This window comes from Haliotis rubra, unplaced genomic scaffold (assembly GCF_003918875.1).
Source record: "Haliotis rubra isolate DU_JTF1 unplaced genomic scaffold, ASM391887v1 Scf251, whole genome shotgun sequence".
Taxonomy (NCBI): Eukaryota; Metazoa; Mollusca; class Gastropoda; order Lepetellida; family Haliotidae; genus Haliotis; species Haliotis rubra.
In genome coordinates this window covers 325,340-351,229 of record NW_025766570.1, presented here as the reverse complement: position 1 = coordinate 351,229, position 25,890 = coordinate 325,340, and the positions used below count along the sequence as shown (strand labels likewise).

General features: G+C 42.3%; 1 protein-coding gene across 1 annotated transcript in view; it reads right to left on the bottom strand.

Moving 5' to 3' along the window:
* LOC124279515 (unconventional myosin-VIIa-like) overlaps nucleotides 1–25,890 on the bottom strand; it is a 754,149-nt gene that overhangs the window by 625,577 nt on the left and 102,682 nt on the right. The window contains exon 9 of the mRNA XM_046715341.1: nucleotides 15,124–15,198. Within this exon, the coding sequence (XP_046571297.1) occupies nucleotides 15,124–15,198 (75 nt within the window). The remainder of the gene's footprint in view (nucleotides 1–15,123; nucleotides 15,199–25,890) is intronic.

Here is a 25,890-nt window from a genome sequence, read left to right as displayed (position 1 = left end):
TGCACATCAATCAGGACACTAGGTCTGACCTGTCTATGTGGGGTTTTTTTTCTTACCCAATGGAATGGGGTGTCTCTCTTTTTTGAACGGGAGGAATCATTGACAGCAGATATGGACCTGTTTACACAGGCCTCAAGCACCAAGGGGTTTTGAGGTTACTACCAGGGTCAGTGGTTTAGTTCCTCTTGGCAACCAGACAGACTTGAGCTCTATCCCATTGTGGTGTGTGTGATTGTGTGGGGTCATATGTGGCATAGGAAGCGTGTTATGTTCAACTGTGATAACTTGGCTACCGTGCACATCATTCGAAACGGAAGGGCAAACTGTCACTGAAAGTTACTTAATCAGCTCACGAGATGCCTTACCCTTTGTGCTATGAAGAATAATTGTGTGATCTTAGCAAAAGTTGTACCAGGTAGAGAGAACTGCATTGCTGACGCCTTGTCTCGTTTCCAGTTCCAGCTCTTCAGACAACTTTTCACCCAGGTCAGCCAGGCTCCCATCCAAGATTCCAGCATTCAAAGGTCTTCCAGGACTACAAGCTCAAGTAAACACTCTGCGGGTAGAAGCCATATCTCAATCCACATATCAAGTCTACCGATCCGGATTGTAAGCGTTTTTGGCGGTGTATAATTTGTGCTGGGAGCAATGGCGGTATCCTTTATTAACAGAGACAGTGCTGGTAGACTTTGTAACGTATTGCCATTCAGTTCTGGGTATAGCCTATACATCAATCAAGATGTAACTAGCAGGGAAACGCTTCTTCTATATTAGAGCAGGTAGGGGCAATCCTCTGTTGTGAGCAGATGGGGTCCCACTTCCCACACTAGAGTACATTCCAAAAGGAATCAAAAGGCAGCAAGCACACCCCACCAGACAACAACTGCCCATCACAGTCGACATTCTGGATCATATGTGCAGATCCCTACATCAAGGATGTTTTCCCCTTTTGTTGATGGCCTGATGCTAGCAGTTGTTTGTTTGGCCTTTTTGGGGTTCCTTCGCTGCGGGGAATTTACAGTTAGAGGCAGTTTTGACTGTGACAGCAATTTGTGTAGATATGATGTTGTATTAGCAGAGGACAATTCCTTTATGGAGCTCACCCTCCAATCCTCCAAGACGGATCCATATAGGAGGGAGTCACGATAGCCATTTGACAATCAACAATTCCAACCTGTACGCGCCATGTCTCAATATCTGATGCTTAGAGCCTCTATCCCTGCTCCCCAAAACTTTTTCCTGGCCTCTCCCTTTAAAATTTTGTAGCAAGCCTCCTTTTGTGGGTAGGCTAAATCATATAAGCTTGCCACCCAAAACCCGTTTCTTTTCTGCACTTACGGTGGTTCGGTCGGGACATAAGCCACGAGCAGCATTCTGTTATTCACGACTTTCGTCAGATAGTGGTCTTTGTTTTCCGTAAAAACATAGGGAGAACCGAGCGTGATGTTGAGATTCCAGTTGATTTGAGATGGTTTGAACACCCATTTGTTGTCGTCTGTAAAGACGAGAGTGTACTGTGTGTTTCGGGCAACGACTGTTGTCTCGACGTCGTTCGGGTCGAATAGCTTGCCGCCGAAGGCTGTGGATATCGCCCATTCGTTGTCATCATTGCGGATGAGGTCGTACCAAATGGTGCTGACCGCTCCTTCGGTATCGATGACATCGCCTAGGGCGCTGCTACCCCCGGATCCAGTGGAGGGCACTTTGATGTGTTTATAAATGTTGTTTTTCAGTTGCAAGGCACACAGTTTACCGTCGATTCCGGGATCGTCCAATCCGCGTGTGTCATGGTGCATTTTCTCAGACGCATGGATGTTCCTGGCCCAGAAGCTTGAGTCATTGCTTTATGTACAGTGTGACGCTGAGGTATCCTATATGTACGGGATCATATTTTATATCTAAAACTGATAGTTTGAGTTCTGTGATCATGCCCTGCGTTAACATTTTGTACACCAAGGTCGAAAACGATTCCGTTCGCCCGTCTTTGCACTTTTCCATTTTCACTGGCACCGCTCTTAGCAGCATGGAAGGGTGTTCGCCTTGAATATTATAGGTCGTGCTTACCCAATCGAGATAAACGAACAGTTCATTATAGACCATGAGGCTCGGTAATTTCGAACCTGTGTCTCGGGGGTCATATGTCATTCGACGACAATCCGAGAGTTCTCGCCAAGGGCCTACCGAGTTGGATGGGATTTTCCACCATCGTTAACGTCAGCGTGCCATTTGACTCATTGAGTTTGAGATAAGCTCCCATGGGTTTGAAAATTTCATCATTCATGGCGATTTCCATCGATGAATAGCCTGTTGTTCCCTATATCTTTAGTGATATTCGACCATCGCGGGTAATAGGTGATATCTCAGAGAGCGACTTCCAGTCGTCCTGACGTATTATCGATTGCGTGCAGCAGTTGAATAGATTCACCATTCGTGATTCCTGGGAGCGTCATGAAAAAATATAAATATGTAATAATAATAATTTCAATATGAGTGATGTGCTAACGAAAATAGAAATTGTGGAGGATGCAGATGGAACGAGTTTTAAAACGAATTTTATCAATATTTTCAAAAAATATATCGTGAACGTCAGTAACGCTCAGGTGGTGGTACACTGGAATTAATACCTGATGCAATTTTGGCAAAACCAACTCAATTTTGCTGTGTGGTGTGCGACGACGGGATCATTGCCTATGGCACGACAAACTGAGTCAGGCAGTCACCTTGTTTCATGTTAATTATCAGACGAGACGAATTTTGAAGGAAATAGGTGCACCTCTTCCCCAAGAAACAGCGTGGAGTATGATAACCCGTACGATTGGCGTGCATATGAACGTATTTAAAGGGAATTTATGATTCCCACGAATAAAGATTTTCGCCTTCCCGGTGTGAACCATGGTCTCGGTAAACTCTACACTTATTTCTATAAATCCAGAACATTTAGAATTGCTTATACGGGTGGTGAGTACATACCCGGGTACCATACGTTTACCCGAGCCCCACGACGAACGACCAAATTCATGTTTTGTACATCAAACAAACCGACCCTGGAGCAGCCACTGCCTGGATGAAAATGATATCAAAAACATCGAAGGGGGTTTTCTCGCACTGGTACCATATGGTTAAACGATTCGATTTGAACATACGTGTGGGCTGTGCTAGGCGCGCAGGCACAAACCCTTTCCGGTATCATCAGGAAGGAAACAGCTTACAACACGCAGAAACAATTCGTGGCCAACGTCGAAGATGCAATTGCCAGACCCGCTGGATTTGCCGATGGCCATCAAGCGTTACCAAGACATGTTGCAAAATGCCCGGTCGAAAATCGACTACGTGTTCGGCGTGGGGTTGTACATGGCTCCGAATGACATGCAACTGAGGATCCGCAAAGTTGTGGGCTACAACAACGAAATCCTCATCGCGACCAGTGATCAAAAGTTGGATGTCAACCCCGATATCAACGCTAGTCACGTCGCACCATACACGAGTACTGGTTTAACGGGGATCATGATGCCACCACCATCGCTGGAGCCCAGCGTTCAACCCGCACCACACCCATCTGTACGGGCGGTGGCTGAAAATCAGCAACACATCGATCGTAAAACAGCGCTCGTGGTCGGGGGAATCACAGTCGGACTGTGCCTCATTTGGTTAAATATTCTTTAGCGGCGATGGTCACCAGACCGGCCACGACGATGACGAACGCCCACAGGTTTTGGCCTAACCACGTGACCGTTTTCGACAAGAAGCCTAGCAACCAAGAAACGATGCTGCCCAAATGCCTGGCTACGCTTGGGCGGCTTTGCCGCAAGTTTAGCCAAGGCTTGGCCGAGCGATTTCAATTTTTTTAAAATCCAGTCTCTGACGTGGCCGCCTGTTGGGGTTAGGGTTGGTGGTGGTGTGCTTCCACCTCCACCGCCGCCTGTCAGTGAGACGACCAGGGTCGATATGATGAAGCCCAAAGCTGTCAGAATGCTGGCGATGGTGATCCCTTGTTCTCTGAATAATGTTTTAAGCGTGGTGTCTTCGTAGAGGACTCGGTCGATGGTTTCGCGAATGTGGTTGATTTGGTTTCAAAGCTTTTCTCGGAAGGAGGACGCCACTTCCAATCGGCTCAATCTTTCATCTTCCAGGTTGCGCAATCTTTTCTCGACGATGTGTTTTAGGATTTCGTCGTCCTGTACCTGGGCTAGTTTTCTTTTATCGTGAACGATATGATCATCGACTTCTTTCAGTTTGGCTATGTTGTTCACGAGTTCTCCACGAGTGATTCTCAAGGCCTTGTCTAGCCCTCGCAGTTCCCGAACGGTAAATTCGAAACCTGACAAGGGTTCATTCCAGTAAGAGGCCAATATTTTTTCTATTTCGTTCGACTGACTGACTGACTGAGTTTTGGTTTTACGCCGCTTTAAGCAATATTCCAGCAACATCACGGCGTTCGAGGCTTCTTGAGTGCATTGCAGCACGTCTCTCAAATCATCTCGACTGGCTGCACTTGCCAAGACATCAGGCTCGGCGTCTGCTTCTCATAAAGCCTTGTCGACCTTCCCGCTCATATTCTGTCAATAGCCGGCTATATTTAATTTGTCGCGGATAAAGTGGGCACCGTGGCGACCGGCCAGCGTGGACAAAGCGAGGGGAGAACTGCGAGCGAACAGGAAAACATGAAATACCAAGGCATTTGTCCAGCCGATTGTCTGTCGCCTCGGTTGCGCGTGGGGTATACTTTTGAAGAAGCCGATCTCGCCACTATACCGAGGAAACATAAGGCTATAGCCAAGGCGTTCGGGAACCAATTTTGCATTCCACTTGACTTTGAACTACTGGAGGGTCACATGCCGTTTTACCAAGCCGTGCTGGGCGATAGGCTGGAATAAGAACTGATGTTTAACGATTATAGCCAGGTTGTTTTCGTAGAGAACGGTGAGGGCAGGTATACCATTGACAATATTTTGCTGGAGTTCGACAAGGTCAAAAGTCCGGATTTAGCTCGACAAATTCGCAACCAGTATTAGGGAACGCAGCCACCCTATGCGATCGCATGCTGCGGCATCAGAAGATTGTCGTGAATAAAAGTGATACTTTGTGGAATATCAAAGAGAAGAGAACAAAGAGAAGATAAAATTTAGAAAGCAGACTTAAGTGATTCTGAATGCTGATATAAATTACATTGAGTTGTTTGTGAAAGCATTGATGAAGAAAAACAACTTCCCAAGGAAAACTTCACGTTCAGATTTATATATATTAGATCAAGGTATACTGAATATGTTGGACTTTCTTAAAGGTCACATGCAACGTAAAACACAACTTTGCAGATTCTGATACCTTTCGGTATGGACATACCGGAAACAAATCGTCAAAAATGCAAATTCAACTTATAAAGTTGAAAAATAACACGATGAAAAAAAAACGCGCGAAATCGGAGTTCAAACGTTTCACTAATTTTCCCCAGACTTTTCTGGGGAAAACGGGTTTCAACAGCTGGGCTGCGCTCATAGCACGTGCGCAAGTAAATAGGTTCGCGCAGCTTGGAAGCGGGTTGTCCGCTGAATACCGTTGAAGGCTTTGGTGTGAGCTATTTTTCTAACGTTTTGTTTATATCTCACAGGCGCGAGCTCTTTATATGTTATCACAGTAAATTAACTGTTTATATAATTTCATTTGTCTATTTCACCACACGTTCTTCTTACCGAGACACTTTCTCAGTTCGATACTTAAAAGCAATGTCATTATTTAGCGTTGACAGAATTTCTAACTGTGATATAGATATGTCGTTGTCACAGACAAAACTCAATGTCTTGTTTTATTGACACCTGTTTGTCTGCCTGCCTGTCTGCTAATGACAATATTCAATACACAGCTGCTATCACTGACCACATGCAATTTGAACTTAACACCAATCAGGCTATACACCATAAACAAAATGCAATGATTTATGGCCCGAGTTCTGTCTCTGTCACATTATGTAATTACACAGACAGGCAGGTGTGATACTTGAGCACATGACATGTTATGATGTCTGTTGATTGCAAAATGTTTTACACAAAAAATGAGCATGTATTTACAAAACCCAACATCTCTATATATACACACACAATGAGCCGTGAAGGTGGCATCTGCTAATGAACCAGCCGTTACACTTGAGTGCACACCCACCCGCTCTGACTGGGTTTCGGTTTCCCGGCTGCTTCGGTTCTTTTGGAAGTAAACCGAAGTACACAATTTTGCACTTTCGATTTGCGATTGTACGTTTATAATTTTGTTTATATATTTTTCGTAACCAGCAATGTCTAGTATATGTCATGAATAAGTGATAATTGTGTTTTAATTATGTTTGATTTTTTGGTTGCATGTGACCTTTAAGCATTAAATGCTGAAACTTTATTAGATGAACAGCTTTTTAAGTGTGTGTGAATAGAACAGAAGTTCTGCTGTATAACAAATACAGTTTCAGTCATTTTATCTATCATATCTGTTCTGTTATTAGAAACTGTAAAGTATCGGGATAGGTATCGTATCGCCACCATTGTATCGTGATGATAATCGTCTCGCAGGTTCCCTGCCAATACTTTCATGATATATCGTCTCTCCTCATTAAACTGGTATCAGGATATATATCGTCTCGCCACGATACACAACTCTAATTAAGATTGATATTGATCTGCCTCGCGATCCGCATTGCGCCATTGTGTGCGGTCAGACGGGGTGCGGTAAAACAGCTTTCGTGCTGAACATGCTGGAAGGATACTATCAGGACGCATTCTCTGCCCGACTTTGCAGGTGAACAAGACGTACATGGAGAGAGCGTGTGATGACGGACCCGGACGTGCACAAGATGGATCTGGGAACGCGTCTGCAAGACTGGTTAAAAGTTTATCACGACAAATTTAAAGGGGAGTCAACGCTGTTCGTCCTAGACGACTGCAGCGCCAACAAGGAAATAGTTAAAAAATGAGACATTCTATCGTACCTGGCCTTCTTGGGTGCTGACGCTTAAGCATGTTCAAAATTTTCATGGCGTGCCACTTGACTTTCCTATCACTGTGTTTCGCATGTGTTGGGTTTTATTTTATAAGATTTAAAAATAGTTTGCTATATTATAAGATGGAGTGCAAATGATGGATAATAATAAAAAAGATGACAAGCGGGAGAGACTGGTGGCGCTGGCCGTTGGTGGCAAAGCCAAACAATACTTCGGTGGGAACCTCACGCCCTGCAAAATTAAAAAAAATGCCCGTCAAAGAAATCGATAAGCTGTACACGAGATACGAAGCCAGACTCGGTGCCGAAATGACGAAAACCATAGGATCGGCCATGACGCAAATCTACGTCGGCATTGCGTCGTATTTCCTTCCCATTCCACCAGAACGTCGCCTGTACATGTGCAAAGACCTCGAGAAAGATCCGTTCATCGAACTACGCCTTGAGTTCCGTCAACTGCGACATGCTACTCGCTCCTCTGACCAGGGGGATCATCACGGCGAAGCATTGCCGATTTAAAGAAAAAAATAATATAAACAATAATAATATACAAGATGTCGGAGGAGATTATTCCACAGGAGGAGACAGAACAACTGGTGATTAATATCGTCACCAGACAAAAGAATCCACAAAAAGTAGCCGCCGGTCGCAAAGGCTGGTTGGCTAAACAGCAGAAAAAAAAAAGTCGTCAATGGGCCCCGTACGCCATAGCGGCATGCATCACCATCGTCACCGCATTGCTGTACAAATTCAAACTGGCACCAGCAGCACCAGCAACATGGGTAGCACCGCAATTAGAAGTACATCCTCATACCAATTTTTTAATTTTTTTTATTTTATTCATCTTATGTCGACCCCCGATGGAAAAACGTTCGTTAACGATGCGTATCATGCCGCCGTCATCAGTGGACTAGCCATAGGCTACGCCAGATTGAGCAAAATTATCACCAAACAACCAGCACCCAAACTCGATTTTAACCTGCAAGACATGGGCATGCTCGTGTTTGACTTGGGACTGGCGATGGCCACCAAAGAGATGCTCGTTAAGCAAGGCATCATTCCGGAAAACATATTGAAATAAAAAATGTTTTTGTAATACTTAAAGATGGCCACAATCGCGATGATGGTCAGTGGGGCATTAGTCAACGCCCTGGCTTTTTCGGGGAGCAATTACCTTTTTTCTTACCTACAAACGTCGAACGCGGCCGAAATCGAAGAGGAACGGAAACATCCCGATTTAGCCGTGGAGAAATTACAAGCCACACAAGCCTACTCTGCAAAAAAACACATGCAGAGAATCGAATTTATCCACGACCAACTCAAGCGAGAAGGTCACACCGTTCGAACGTTTAAGGACATGGGCGAAGCCATGCACGTGTATTATCTCGTCACCGGCAAACGGCTCGAACCTCACGGCGAGGAACCTACCCTATCTCAGTATTACATGTCTTCCCCAGGTCAATAAAAGGTAGATGATTTAAAAAGTATCAAATACCAGCTAACCCTTAAAATGTCGCTCAGCAAACAGCAGACGGACGGCAGTACTGAGTACCTCGAACCTTATTTCCGAGGCAAACAGGAAGTCATATCAATCCGACTCGATCCCTATGACCCTCGATACCTCGTTGCAACAAATACAAGAATTGTTGGAAAAATTTACCCATAGAGGTTCTGGATGGGTGGTGGACACCATCGATACCATCTACCTGGATATAGCGAAGTACAGGCCATTTAAAGGTAGATCATACCTAGACTTGCCTCTGTATTACAAGGAAAAACAAGCCATCATTAACGTTAAAAACAATGATGATAACTGCATAAGATGAGCGCTGAGATCTGCCTTATTCCCCGCTGATTCTAAAGTGGCGAATAGACCTTCCAGCTATCCAACAGACGATGGGCTTAACTTCGAAGCTATAGACGCACCCACACCCATCCCCCAAATCGCTCGAGTGAAAAAACAAAACCATTTAGCAATCAACGTCTGGGTACAATCGTGCACAGATTGAGCTCAGCCCCGGAAAACATACCCAGGATCAATATATTTCGCGTCGAAAAAGAGAGTAAGTATCACTACACGTTGATTAAAAGCTTAAGCAGACTGTTGAACGATCAATCCAACCACAAGGAAAAGAAACACTTCTGCGAACGGTGTCTGCACGGCTGGATGCAAGCTGACCTGCTGGAAGCACATAAGGAAGACTGCGGAGGCGTGGACGGACCTCGATCAGCATAGACATGCCCCCAAAAAATAAAACTATGATCCAATTTAACCATTATAAAAAACAAATGCCCATGCCTTATGTGATCTATGCCTACTTCGAAGCCCTCAAATAGATCGACCACGCCCTGCCCGAACAGTTTCATGTACAAAACGCAGGAACACGAGGCTTGTGGGTTCGGGTATGTGGTCATCTGATGCGACGGACAAACGGAGGCTCCCGTGATCTACCGAGGTCCCGACGCAGCTGAAACGTTTCTTACACCCTTACAATGCGAAGAGAAAAGAATGAGGGACATGTTAGCCAACATTATACCCATGCTAATGACAGAGGATGACAAAATCAGGCACAAAACGTCGACACATTGCCACGTGTGCAACCAACCTCTGAACGGGGATTCCGTGAGAGATCATTGCCACATCATGGGTCGGTACCGAGGTGCTGCTTACAACGTGAGCAACTTAAAACTCAAAATCGATCCCCAAAAGACACCCATCCCCGTGGTTTTCCACAATTTAAGAGGGTACGATGCCCACCTGATCATGCAGGCCATCTTGAAAATCGATAGCAATATCAAATGCATCCCTAACAACATGGAAAAATACATCTACTTCTCGTTAAACGGTCTGAAATTCATCGATAGTATACAGTTTCTCCTGTCGTCCCTCGACAACGATACCTTCGACACCTTCCCCATCACCGATCGATACACCGACGTGGCGACTCGACATCTGCTGCTGAGAAAGGGTGTGTACCAGTATGAGTACATGAACGATTGGTCTCGATTCACGGAAACGAAATTACCTCCCATCGACTGCTTTTACAGCCAATTGACCAAGTCCCCTATATTGCAGGAGGATTACGACCACGCCCTTCACGTGTGGGAGAAACTGGGCTGTCAACATTTAGGCGATTATAACGACCTCTACTTGAAAACGGACGTCCTACTGCTGGCCGACGTGTTCGCGACTTTCAGAAAAACGTGTTTGAAACAGTATCAACTCGACCCCACGTGGTACTACACCAGCCCCGGTCTGTCGGTGGGATGCGCTCTAGAAGAAAAACGGAGTTCAATTGGAATTGTTAATGGATTACGACATGCATCTGTTTATCGAGAAAGGCGGATGCGTGCCGGGTCGTGATGGTCGCCAAAGCCAGTAATAAATATGTGAAAGGCTACGATTCGAACAAACCTACCAATCATCTCCTCAATCTCGGCCAACAACCTGTATGGCTGGGCGATGTGTCAGTATCTACCCACCGGGGTTCGAGTGGGTGGATAACAACTATTTTAACCCGAAGAACATTATGACCATCCCGAAAACTTTGAGATGGGCTACGATTCGAAGTGGATTTGGACTATCCCGCGGAACTCCACGCTGCTCACAACATCTCTCCGCTGGCTCCCGAACGGTTAAAAGTGGACCAAGACTGGATGTCTGACTATCAGCGGGACTGGTTGGACACTTCGACAAAACCAGTTCAGGTGGAAAAACCTGTGCCCAACTTGATGAATAAAACCAAGTACATCGTCCATAAATAGGAATCTGCAACTGTACTTATTGCTGGGCATGAAGCTGAAAAAATACACCGGGTGCTCAAATTTAATCAAAGTCCGTGGATGGAACTCTACATTCCATTGAACACCGAGCTGAGAAAACAAGCCACGAGCGAATTTGAGAAAAATCTCTATAAATTGATGAATAATTAGGTGTTTGACAAAGCGATGTGACATCCATGTGAAATTAGTGCGATCCAATGAAGAAGAAAAACTGAGAAAACTGATAGCCAGCCCGGACTTCAACAGAAGCAAGCTATTTGATAACGACTTGGCGGCTCTACATATGAACAAAAAGCCACATCAGGCTCAATCGCCTGGTTTATGTGGGGATGAGCATCCTCCATGACTTTTATTATAATAAACTTAAGACGCAATACGGCGATCGATGCCAGGTGTTGTATACCGACACCTACTCGTTGCTCTTACAAATTCGTACCGAGGGCATTTAGAGGACATGGCAAAAAATATAGATTTGTACGATACGAGCGATTATCCATCAGACCACGCCCTATACAGTACGGGCAATAAAAAAGTCCGAGGCAAAATGAAGGATGAATGGGTAGACCCACAACGAAATACGTTGGGTCAAGACCTAAAATGTATTCAATCCTGAAAGCCGATGACGGGGAAATCCGAAAGGCTAAAGGGGTGAAAAAATTTGTTGTGCCACGGGCAAATCCAACACACCCTCTTTAAACAGGCTTTCTTCGATAAACGAACGTTCAAACACCAGATGCATATACTCAGAAGTCACCAACATAAAATCTACGGGATCACCCTGAATAAAATGTTCTTGTCACCCCTGGATACGAAATGGATTGCTCGTAATGGGGTGACGACTTACTCGTACGGGCACTGTAATAATTAAGTAAAAAAAATATCCTAAGTACATAAAATCATGGAAAAACTCTATTACTGCCCACACGGGTACTGGAAAGGCGCCAAAGCCGTGAGAGTCTCCAAAGCTTGGCTTGAAAAACAAGCTCTCTGGCAAATCTACTTGCCAGCGCCCCGATACATCCCGAGACGATACATGTCACCAATCGCTACAAGGAGGCCGAGCCCTTGACGACCAAAGATTCGTGGCCAAGGCACTGGAACTTATCGACAAACGCAGTTGCTTGACCTAGCCTGCCGAATTACAAGTCGATCCCGGACGCGAGTTTATGGGCGCCGTGTCACAGCTGCTGGTCAAGTAGGACGTCCAAGTTCGACGAGGCGTGGCCGGAGCTCACCGTAGCCAAGCCATCGTCGAGAGGTTCAACCGCACCTTGGCCGAGCGTTTGTTCGGGCACCAGTACGCCCAAGAAATGGTGACACCCGAAAAACGAACGATCGAATGGATTGAACGCTTGCCTCGAGTGGTGGCGGCCATCAACAACAAAGTCATCAGACTCCTCGACAAGAGACCCGTTGAAGCAATTAAAATGAAATCCGTCACGGCTGAATCACTACTGTCCAAGGGTTAAAACTTGAAAACACACTATCGAGTCGGATCAGCGTGAGGTATTTGTATCAGCTGGGTGAACTCAAGATGGGCAGCACAAAACGTGCCACGGACCCCATATGGTCTATATCGACTGAGTGGACATCAAAAACATTTTTATTACTTAAACGACGGACCACCAAGAGGATTCGTCCGAGAGGAATTACCAATTGTTCCCCGTGACATGGTATTACCACCTTATTAAACATTTGTATATTTCGTATATTTATATATCACGCGGAGATTGATCGAGAAATGGTTGTTCAGGTGAGTTGGGGTGGACGTCAATGGACTCGATATTTACTCAGCCCTACGTCGAGTAATAAGTCGAGGGAAATTCACCACCCTGTACGATAGTTTAGGTCTCGTGGGTACCGAACGGTTACGTCTCATGGATACTTTAGTCGATTATAGCCCCGAAACCCGAGATCGCATCGCCCCGTACTCGACCTACTCCTTAGCCTACTTCGAGGAATTTATGACAGATCCCATCCATAAAGTCATCACTCGATATTACGGCTACATTTAAAAAATAAATAAATAAATAAAATAGCAAAAAGGCCCCCTGTGGCCACAACCCACGGAGGGAGAAATATTGTTTGTTGGTGCGCTGGTGTTTTCCCATGGGGTTGTGGTGGACTGCGCTCTCTATTTGACCTTTGAGAGCTCCTGTGTGTTTTTCTGTACCAAAGTGTTTCAGTGGTGAATGGTAGGCTTCGAACCTCGGTAACAGAGCTGCACAACTCTGCATCTTGATCATACCCAGCAGTCATCCGACTGAGCCACAGATGACCTGAGAGCTAAGATTTCGGTTTAACGGTCTATCCTGAGAATTGCATCATCATCCTTAGCTGGGCTCCGTCTACAGTAGCGCAAAGAGAGTCTAGCGCAGAGGAAGTCTGGAACAAGTTTATCACAAATTCCACTTCCGGTTCTCGCTTCGAAAACGTTGGGAGGCTTTTTACCTCAAATCAAGGTCTAATAAAATACAAACACGATCCTCCCAGAGAGTTTGAAACACGCTGAACACAATTCACGCGACGGTGGACGCTGTACACAGTTTTAGAAGCCACAATGCAGTAGTTTACAATTGCATCAGCTTGGGTAATATATATAGCCTTAATGCACCGTTACCATTAGAGCTAGTCTGCTGGTGTAGAGGAAACATGAGGGACTTCAGAATATGAGTTTTGGTGTTCGAATCCCTCACGTGACTCTGATTTTTTTATTCATGATAAACACCAGTTCATCATAGAAGCCTTCAGTTTTCCACAAAAAATTAAGACTTACAGATGGAAAACCAACATGCGCACAAAACATTAAACATCATTATTTTCATAAGCTGCTGGGCTGGAATTACATTCTAATTAACCTTCCAAGGCAATTGCGGCCAGAGCCTAAGTGTCATACTACTAAGAGTGCAAACTCAATCCACTGATTAGGGCTGGGATTTCTGTTTCAGATGTATTGATTTTTATTTTCCTATTTTGGTGATTTTTGTTCTGTTTTGGTGTATATGAGTTGATTATTTGTTTACCATTTGTATGGTAGGTCTGGCTTACTGCGCTCACTCCAGCATTACTAGTGTTAGTATTATCAGTAACGCAGTGTAAATCTTCAGTCTTTTAACAACAAGTAATGGGGGCATCGCCCCAGGCTTACTTGTTCTCATGTTAGTGGAGGGGCCAGTAATGGGCAGTCAAGATCGGCCTGGCTTACTGCGCTCACTCCAGTTTTAGTATGTTTTTTATAGCATGTATCAGTGCTGGTGTCTACGAGCTGTAGTAGTGGTCTTAATATGTAGAAGTGAGCTCAGCTCACATACCCCCGCTTCCCACTTTGGGACATGGAAATGACTGATATTGATATATATAATGTGACAAGGATCAGCAGCTCACAAGACTTTCACCTTGACTCTACTAAACTTAATAAAACATAATTCTGAAAATAATTTAAAATAGCAAAAGGCACATGAATGGAAAGTGATTAACATGTGTGTGAAGTTTGGTGAACCTAGCATGTAAACTTTAAGAGATATGCTCCGGACAAAGTTTCGGGAACACATTTGGCACTAAGTCGTGTTTCCATGGAAACAGCAAAAAAAATTAAAAAATTCTGAAAAATAATTAACATAGCAAAAGGCACATCTATGGGTAATGATTAACATGTGTGTGAAGTTTGGTGAACCTAGCAAGTAAACTTTAAGAGATATGCTCCGGACAAAACCATCAAACACATTTGGCACTAAGTCGTGTTTCCATGGAAACAGCAATAAAACAAAATTCTGGAAAAAATTTACAATAGCAAAAGGCACATCAATGGGTAGTGATTAACGTGTGTGAAGTTTGGTGAACCTAGCATGTAAACTTTAAGAGATATGCTCCGGACAAAGTTTCGGGACGGACAGACAGAATGAACGCTATATACCCCTGTTACTTCGTAGCGGGGGTATAATAAGTAATGGGGGCATCGCCCCCTGGCTTATTTATTATGGGGTTAGTGGATGGGCCAGTAATGGGCAGGTTACTCGGCCTGTCTTACTGCGCTCACTCCATGGTACGCAATATTCATGTGTGTACTTCATTTTGTACATGTAAGTAGTTAACAATGTTATGCTATAAACCTCTAGCATGCATCGGGGTGCAATGGCTAGCATGTATAACAGCTACAGCTTCCGTCCAGTATAGATGATAGACGTTGCACCCCCCTTTTTGCCATATTAATAAAAGTTTATTGCCTAACTTCTTAGTTATTTTTGCGGACATAAATGGTAGGGGATAATAATGGCCACTGACTCAAGAGAATGTTGTATTATCCAGAACAGTACATCATTCACTTAAATGTTTACATGTAAATAAAAGAAAAGCCATACAAACCTTTTCAATCAATTCAACACATTTGCTGTTGTCTGTGAATGTGATGTGAGAAAACTCTATGTCTTCTTCTCTATACTGGAAGTAATGAAAACATATTAAGTGACAGTGAAATTCTCAAGAAAGATTTATTACTTTCTAACGTCTCCTGTTTTTTGTTTGTTGCTTTAAGCATCACTCAGCAATATTCCAGCTATAGGTTGACAGTCTGTAAATAATCAAGTCTGGACCAGACAATCCATGGATCTACTCAATTGGGATACAATGACCTGATGCTGTTAGTCCACGCTAACAACAAACATGGGTTGTTGAATTCTAACCCGGATCTTCACGGGTAGCTTTTGTACTCAGTTGTGGGTATCTACTTTCTGACGAATGACAAGAATCTTTTAGAGCAAAAAAATATTTGCATTTATCCTGACTAATACTAAAGTACTGTCGGAAATAGACAAAAAATGTTTTTAGGCTGTTACTCTGCATCCCTAAAATTTACACTATTGCAAATAGCATACATCGAAATAACCCACATCGGCCTAACTGGGCGTTCAGTGGGATGCGTAATAGGATATCCAGAAAAGCATGTAAAAATCGGGCAAAACATAGAAAATTACAAATAGCTGCTGAAAACAATAGATAAGACTATAGATGGCAATTAGAGCGCTCAGCCAGGTATTACGACGGGCCATCGACTTACCTGACATGAAATGCACGTGCTGCCTACAGGCACAAGGGGTCATCTCAAAGATATTTTATGCTGTTTCATGTGTGTTGAACATGTCTATTGATTAACATCTTACATGTCTTTCTTTCATAAAGTTCATGTTGAGATATGTAAAAGAGAATGATACCCATAGAAAAGCTTAAATCAGCCTTCGTATTAAATGTCTCAAAATATATAGGTGGCATGACCACCCGAAGATCGACAGGACTAGATATTTTTTGCAAATTATTATGACATGCTGTTTTCTTCCACAGTTTAATTCCTCTAATGGATTATCTTACCTCCATCCCCCAGCCCGACCACAACCAACGTCTGCGACACCCGTCCTGGTTTTGCTTTTGCTTCTACCTGTTTCTTTTTATAGTGATAGTGAGACTCCATGGTAGCTATATCCTTAATAGTTTCAGTATTAAAGTTATTATTTTGTACGTCAGCTATCATGTATAATGAAGCTAAGTTTAATTTCAAAATGGGAATTAAAAAATTGTCCTTTGTAATACAATATCACCCCACACTAATTTGCATAAAGCCATGGTCTGTTCCAAATAAGGCGCTTTGGACTTAGAAAAGCCTCGCATTGCTCATTTCTGCACTAATCTCTCTTCACTAAAGTCCTTTCCTACATTTCCTATCTCCCTACCATTGAGACTGCAGTTAGGCCGAATTTAGTTTAACAGATATTTCATACTTTCACATGGTAACTACTTAAACTGTATAGATGCGAAAAAACAGGTTTTTTCTATTTCGGACAATACTTTAATTGCTTATCTCTTGATTTCTCCCAACATGCAGTGGAAACTTTACTGGAACACAACCTTTCCCTGCGCGCAGATACACCTGAAGCATGCAACCAAACCGCTTGACTAAAGTTATTATCTCCATTTTCCTACGTCTGAACCACTTCTTAGAGGAGAATGTTGAGACGGTTGGGTGGGTACGAGTCAGGATAAGAATACTCTACAAGCGAGTATTTGGGCATAATGCATAATTATTATACTTACCAGACAATACACAGCATCAGTTTAGTTAAATCCACTAAATTTGTTACACCATCATCTATTGTCAGATTCAAACAATGAATATGAGTCCAGCAGAGGATAAGGTAGAACATTGATTTGTTTGACCTTTCATGACGTTACACAGTGCTGTAAGTTTCCCTTCTTCAACCTTACAGACAGTACTGGAACAACAAAATAGTTGAACAAATTAAAGTCACTGGCATCAGGGGATGGTCAGGAATAGTAGGCTGAAGCTGTGATTCCGATCGACAAGGCAGTTAAGCCTGCTGATAAGCTCAAAGTCTTTCGTGGCTGGATGTCTGTAGAGTGTCACTTCAGCTAATACTTCTTCATCTTTGGTCAATTGTCTGTCAAGGAGGCTGGTGCAGTGGGCAAAGGAGCAGCCTTTCTAAGTAAGGCTAGGATATAACACTTCCTTTAACAGACTGCAAATGAAAGAAGATGGTCCATGTTACCAGTTGGTAACTGTTGGTTTTTCTCCAAAGTCTTGGCTTAGTTGCTATGTGAGGGATTCGATTAATGAAAAAAAAAAGTCAATCTGGACCAGGGCTTGCACATCAACTGGGTTTTATAGAAAGGATGCCATAACCACTGATCCAGCCAAACCAATGTGCAATAGACAACACTGGAGGTAAGTTGATATTTGAACAAGTTGATTCTGCCGCCAATCCAATACTGACAGAGGCTGTTGGTTAACAGATACAAATTCTTATCTGAACAATCCTTGATAGCCGCATTAGGATAAAGAAAATTATGAAGCAGGAAGTCAATGCGCCCAAGCGCATCTATGCACAGTGGTGTAGTGGTTAGCATGCTGGCCTCTCACGCCAAAGACCTGGGTCTCATACTGTGTTGTGTCCCTGGGCAAGGCACTTCGTCCACATTGCTCTCAGTCCACCCAGCTGTGTAAAGTGGGTACCTGAAAAGCGGATGTACGGACCTATACGGTCGCTTAGTAGCAGCTTGAAAGTACAATTCTGTCAGGGTAATAATGTAATGCCAGAGAACAGCATCGCGTTGGATTCTAGGCGCAAAATTAGCATTATTAATATGCGTCTATACAGACAGTGAGATCCAGCACTCTCTCATGGTGTCATGCCAGGACAATTCTTATTTCATGAACTGCTTTTCCACAAAATCAGTGTTGGCATTTCTGACTTACAGAGCATACAAATTAACATATTGTAAACAATTTGTTATTCTGAAGTCTATTATTCAATCTTCCATTGGATAAGCAGGCATTACTGGCCTTCCGGAAGTCCTGACACCTTTCTGTTCATATCACTGTTCTAAAATAGGGGTGCTTCATTAAGTTCCAGGAGTATGGTTTCACTGGAATGATGACAGTATCACTTGTTTCGTTTTCATTTCCTTCATCACATATTTCTTATTTTGACACATTTTGCACCATTGTCAGTTTGCACACCACATGATCTATTGTATTTGTCAAGTGGTTCACACACAACTGTAGCTGGTTTACAGAAAGACTTGTGCCGAAGCCATACTCGACCTAGATATTTTCTTGACAGTTCTGTTAATGGTTTAGCTGTATTGTCATAACATACATTCCATTCATTCATCCCTAGATATGTTGTTTGTGCTGAACAGTTCTTGGTTTCAGTTGAGATGTTGTTGGCAACACAAAATGTAAAAAATGTCCCATTAACATGTACGCATGAAATGCAATGGGCAGCCACTGTGTTGCTTGTTGGCTACTGCTTTCTCTATTAGAAGTAAAATCGTTACTCTGAGGATAGTGCAGGCTGGATGTCATGTATTTAATGTCCCATGATGAAGTGAATCACTTCAACTCTTCTGACAAATACTGTGGCACATCATCAGACATTATCTTGAAGTATTTGGGTGTCATGTAAAGATTTATTGGTGCTCTTTGTACTTGGAAATCCAATTTCCAAGCATCTATTTTAGTAATCTGCCATGTAATCACCTCCATGAAACTGACTTGCCATATGTTGGAAAGTTTTATCATGATTGCAGTGCCATAGAAGCATGTTCTATCCTTATATTTGCCACAATATGTGTTGTTGCCTGAAACTTTACTGGATCAATTACACTTGCATACACCACAAGCTTTTTGTGTACAGAAATATCTGTACTTTCATCTGTAAGAAGGCTTTCAATTGGGGATGAGAATAGTTTGTTATGAAGGTTCTTTCTTATTGATGATGCTAAAGTTTGTAACATGTCATTAGCTGTGGTTTCACTTGTATAGCTTGCAGTACCTTTCTACAATTTGTCCAAATGAGGACAACCAAGATCACAAAGGAGGTTTCATGCCTACAATTACTGCTTCTTCCTTTTCAAATAAAGCCTTGTTCACTGCCGATTCAAAACTGCCTCTTAAATTCTCTGCTTCGATTGATGATATGTGATCTGAAGATTTGGCATGTCTTTTGAGGGTACTGGTCCGATACATGTCTGTGCCATTTCCAGTAAACACATTATTTTTGTGATGGGTATACACACCATACATCGTGATTTGCCTCTTTGTCGAATGATAAAGCTGCAACCACGTATTTTGGAAAACATGTGGACGCGATACATCATCCTGGCATTTCTCATCAGACCCATCCCCTTTTCGGTTATCATTGTCGTGGTTTGTTGTTCTCCCTGTATTGTCATCAGACTAGGTTTTTCCTTTTTCACCAAGAAAGAAAGAATTTTCGATTGACATCGGCATTTGACAGCTACATGCAATAAGATTTGATCACTCAAAGATCAGATCTTCTCATAACACCCATTTGTAGGCGTCACACTGTCGTTTAAACAGCTTGAAAGTAATAGTTCTTGGTACTCAAAACAATAACAGCTCACTTCAGTGAGGGAAGGTAGCGCATTTTGTTACAGTTAAACTAGGCCTGCATTTTGAGTTTTGCTTCAGTGGATGCGTGAAAACAAACCTGTAATGCATTTCAGACTTATGGTTAATGTCTTGAGTGTGCCAACACATCCCGCCAGTACATTTAAAGTGCATCATATGAACTTTCAATGCACGAATGGCGTAAGGGCACGGGCCTAGAATGAACACTGCACCATGGGGATCGTCCACCAGCTTCCGACTATGGGTGATACTCGGCTTTTCTCCCCAAGCATTGCATCACAGCAGCCAAAGGGTACTGACTCGAGACCTAGACCTATGCCATTGTCTTTAGAGTCTGAAAGGCTCACGGCCGACTGGCTATGATACTCAGATTGTTCAATATGTCTCTGTAGACTTGAAAGTCTTGTTGCAAATTTCAAAATCTCGAAAGGACTGGTTCATGGAGGTATGAATATCCTTTTTTGAGAGAGAAAATTATGGTTGTAATGGCGGCGAGATCCAGTTGATCGGAAGAGGATCTTGATTTAGTCTTAGTTTTTGCCTTAGAATCAGACTTGACAGAAGTAGAAAGCGAATGTGATGAGTCTTTTTTACATAAAACAGGTTCCAAGATAAGAAAGTTTCCTTCTCTTCGACAAGGAACAAGTGGCATCCATTTTTAGCCACTCCTCTTTCGAAAGTTCTTGACATAACAATCACTGATTTTGGAGGGAACAGGGAGGTCCCATGAGCGAGAAGGCACATAAATCAGCCATTAATTTCTGGCATTGTAAGCACTTGCTTTGCGACATTTTGATATTTGGCAGGAAAATTTAGGGTTTGAGTTATAACAGCTTAAACACACAAAAATTACACAAAGATATAGAATGAGATTGTCTGAACAGCAACCAATGCGACACTACTGACCTTGAGTCTCTAAGATCGTTGAAAACTTGAATTCGAAACACTTCCACTCTGTGAGCACATCTTGTATGTGGCCCTTACAGACAAACTATGAAGGTTTTCAAACAACAAAGTTGTGACGTCACCGACAAGGTTGATAACTGCGTACTCAATAGGCATAACACTCCAATGATTGTATCATTAGTTGTTGGTTAGCCCTATCGCCAAATGACATGCGCACTGGCCTATCGATGTATGAGTCAGTTCTGTCAGTAAAGTTGTGTTGGCTGGTCCTGCCCATTGGTTGTCTCTCGCTGGTAATAAGCAACGACATAGAGAACATAACATGGTGTCAGGACAAAACAACATGAAGTTTACACCGAAGAATTGGAAGTAGACGAAGATACAAGTAGCGTCCACTTGACAGAACTCACCAACCAGCCGACGAAGCTGAGAATTTCGATGTACACGACAGCGCACGTGGAAACATGGCCGCCTCCATCCAGTTCACCCGAGCGTGACCGAACCTCGTCAGTGAGTATGGAAGGATAATTTCGGACATAAACACAAATTACTAAGTAGAACATAGCAATATTGAACATTTAAAGCCACCATGAGAACTGGATTTTCACACAGCTAATTTAGCAGAAAATTGGAACATATGGAAACAAAGTATGGACTTATATTTGAAGTTAGGCATGCCAAAGGCAAATGAAGAGTAAAAATGCAATGCGTTCTTGTATATCATAGGACAAGACGGTAGAGACATTTATAATACATTCACATTTGAACAGTCGGAAGTTAACAAGATTAATCCTTTAGTAACCAAGTTTCATGAATATTGCACTCCAAAACACAACGTGACCATTGAAAGACATAAATTCAACACAAGATCTCAAAGGAAGGAGGAAACTATTGATGAATATGTTACGAACTCAGAAAAATTGCTAAAGGTTGCAAGTTTGGATCACTTCAAAATAGGATAGTCTGTGGTACACATTCAGAACGTGTGAAGGAAAGGTTGTTCAGAGTTGATGATCTTACTCTAGAACAAGCAATATCTATTTGTAAGGCAGAGGAGGAATCCTTGAAACAGATGAAACAGTTTGAACATGAAAACAGTGTCTCTTTTGTGAAGAAAAAATATTCAAAGAATAATGAAGCAAGACCAAAGACTTACGATAAAAGTAACTCTCAGAAGTCAGGAAAACAGAAAATGACATTTAAATGTAGAAATTGTGAAAATATTCATGGTAAACGTGAATGCCCAGCTTATGGAAAAATTGTGCCACGTGTAGAAAACTCCACCATTTTCAACAATGTTGTAGAAGTAGACTAGTTCACGAACTGGAAGAAATTTCAGTATAATCACCAGAATTATCTGAAAGCTTTCTTGGTTCAGTAGAAGTTGAAACCAATGAAGATGTTTTGTTTATATCAACTGTAACTGAAACAGAGGTGGATGAAAATGACATTTTCATAAACTTGCCAGTTGAAGGTACAAAGTTGAAGTTTAAAGTTGACACAGGCTCGCAAGCGAACATCATTCCAGTAAGCAGATTCAGGCAAATCAAAAATTACCAACAAATTCCCCTGCGAAAATCATCTGTTAAACTCAAGAGTTACAGTGGTGACATAATACCACAGTTTGGGAAGTGCAAGCTTTCATGTGGAGACAATGAATTGGAGTTTCACATTGTGGACACTGAACAAATTCCTTTATTGAGCTGTACAACTTCACTAGAACTTAACATAATTAAGGTGATGTCTGTCATGACAGAAGAAATTGTAGATGAATTTTCTGAAATCTTCTCAGGACTTGGGTGTCTCGATGAACCTTACCAAATAGAGATAGATCCAACATTTCCACCTGTAATACATCCTCCACGTTAAGTGCCTACTGCACTCAGAGATAAACTCAAGGACTCATTGAACTGCATAGTTAAGCAAGGTGTCATTAGAAAGGTCGACCAACCAACAGACTGGGTCAATTCCTTGGGGATAGTAGAAAAGCCAGGCTCTGATAAACTTCGCATCTGCATGCAGCATTTAAACGGGAACACTTTCAAATTCCTACAATAGAAGAAATAACCACCAAACTCTCAGGGGCTCAACTGTATTGAAAGATTGATGCAAATGCAGGATAATGGTAGGTATTGTTAGATGAGTCATCACAACTGCTCACTACATTTAACTCTCCTTTTGGAAGATACTGCTTCAATAGGATGCCGTTTGGGATCAAGTCTGCACAGGAGGTGTTCCAGAAGAGAATATATCAGAGGTTTGAAGATCTTCCAGGCGTGGAGAACGACATCGATGACATGCTGATATGGGGTAGAAGTACAGAAGAACATGATGAACGACTAAGAGCAGTACAGAGATGCAAGGAGATCAACTTGACACTCAACAAAGAAAAATGAAAGTTTGCTGTTGAAGAAGTTACCATAGGTCACAAACTTACAACTCATGGTGTTAAACCAGATCCAAGCAAAATTGAAGACGTCAAGAAAATTCCACCACCTGAAGACAAGAAAGGAGTGGAAAGACTGTTAGGGTTCATAAACTATTTGGCGAAGTTCATCCCAAATCTCTCGGAACTATCTCAACCAATGAGACAACTTCTCAGAAGGGATGTAGAGTTCATCTGGTCACATGAACAACAAAATGCCTTTGAAAATATTGTTGAATATCTTACTGCAGATCCAGGTCCAGTACTCAGGTTCTACGATGTCACAAAACCAGTTACTGTTACTTGTGATGCATCAAAGTCCGGGCTCTGAGCAGTGTTACTGCAAGATGATCAACCAATAGCGTATGCTTCAAGGTCCATGACGCAAGCCGAACAGAGATATGCTCAAATTGAGAAGGAACTCTTGGCTGTAGTGTTCAGTCTAGAAAGATTTCATCAGTATACTTATGGTAGAGATGTAAGTGTAGAATCAGATCACAAACCACTTGAATCCATTCTCAAGAAACCACTCTCATCTGCACCGCCTAGATTACAACGGATGTTGCTGAGGCTGCAAAAGTATACATACTCATTAATCTACAAACCAGGCAAAGAAATGGTATTGGCTGACACGTTATCCAGAGCATATGTTCCTGTTGATCCATCATCTTGAACGGATGGCCTGACAACAAATCATCGGTACCCAGTCAAGTGCATGAATACTGGAAATACAGAGATGAACTGTCAGAGATAGACAACCTGATTTTCAGAGGTGAAAGAATAGTCATCCCAAAAGCAATGAGGCACGAAATGCTGCAGAAAATACACATTGGACACATGGGCATTGAGAAGTCTAAACAACGTGTGAGAGATATTATCTTTTGACCAGGTATGAACACACAGATAACAGATATGATGTCCAGATGTACTACTTGTTTGGAACTCAGAAATTCTCAACAAAAAGAACCTATGATTCCAACAACTATTCCTACTAGGCCATGGGAGAAGATGTGTACAGATTTATTCATGTGGAATGGGTCAGACTACTTGTTGGTGACAGATTATTACTCCAGATACATCGAAATTGCACGATTGGAGAACACTCTCAGCAAGACAGTCATAACTCACATTAAGTCAATCTTCTCAAGACATGGAATACCAGTAGAAGTACGCAGTGACAATGGATCGCAATTTACATCAAGGGAATTTCAAGTATTCGCTAGAGAATGGGGATTTCAGCATGCAACAACTAGTCCGTATCATTCACAGTCCAATGGACTAGCCGAGAAATCTGTCCAGATTGTGAAGAGAATGCTGGAGAAAGCGAAGGTGGACAAGAAGGATCCTTACCTCAGTTTATTGGAATTAAGAAATACACCTATTGATGACATTGGTTCACCTGCTCAAATTCTCATGAGTAGAACACTCAGATCAACACTGCCTACAAGTACATCTCAACTTAAACCTCACATCATTAATCCAGAACAAATCCAAAATAAGCTCAGTAAGAAACAGAAAACTCAGAAGAAATATTTTGATAAGAACTCTTCAGAATTGTCAAAATTGGAAGATGGAGATGTAGTGAGAGTACAACAGAATAGCAGATGGAATCCAGCAGTAGTTGTTAAACAAGAAGATACTCCTCGATCTTATCAGATACAGACATTTGATGGGAAAATCTACAGGAGAAATCGACGTCACCTCATGAAGACTTCAGGTGATAATATTGCAGATTGTCAGAGACACATATCCGAAGCAGACAACACGGAAGCAGTTGCCACTGATCAGAGCACTAATGACCATGTTAGTGGTGATCAGGCAGTTGTCTCATGTCAGCCATCTCCCATCCGATCGTCCAGTGGCAGGGTTGTTCGAAGACCATGCAGATTCAATGACTATGTGGGAACTGATGAACTGTGATGTTTCGTGTATATAGTGTGTATACATGTGTGTTTCATAATCATTTTCTATGGACATGCTATTCTATGGACTATTAAAGTGTAAAGTATACCTATATTCAATAAGTAGGGTTAGGAATAATAAGTAATTAATAATCAGCTTTTGTGATCACTGTGGAGAGACTTTAACTATGATCACAAATTTAAGTATAAGTTTACCTATATCAAGTAACTGCTAAGCAGTTATCTCGAAGGGAGTTGCAATGATTGTATCATTAGTTGTCGGTTAGCCCTATTGCCAAGTGACATGCGCACTGGCCTATCGATGTACGAGTCAGTTCTGTCAGTAAAGTCGTGTTGGCTGGTCGTGCCCTTTGGTTGTCTCTCGCTGGTAATAAGCAACGACATAGAGAACATAACAACCACTAGGGATAGCTATGACTTAGTTAAAATTTCATTTCCATTTCCATATGTCTCAGTGGTTCCCACAGGAAAAAAAGCAACCATAATGCAGAGGGAACGTTTACAACATAATTAAGGTGTGTTACAAATGTGTGATCTTGTAAATGAACTTGGAGAGCTTATAGACCATGAAGAAAAGTTCATTGATATGTATGATCTGATGACTTCCTTTCTGGAGTATTATGAATTATTAAATCAAGCAAAAAATACTTGAAACTTTTGAACTTCGATAAAAAAAAACGAGGAATGGATGGATCTGCACTGAAACAATTATTATGCTCTATCAAATAATTTTATCATTATATCCTAACTCTTCTGAAGTCAAGGTAGATGCTCCAGCTCTGACATGAAGATGTTGATGGAGGATCAATGCCAACTGCATTCTTATCTCTGAGTACAGCTGCTCTAATGCAGAAGGAAATAGCCATCTGGAAGCTTTCATGGTAGTGTTCCTTGGTAGAGTTACAAAAAGAATGATGAATAGAGGTGTTTTTAAG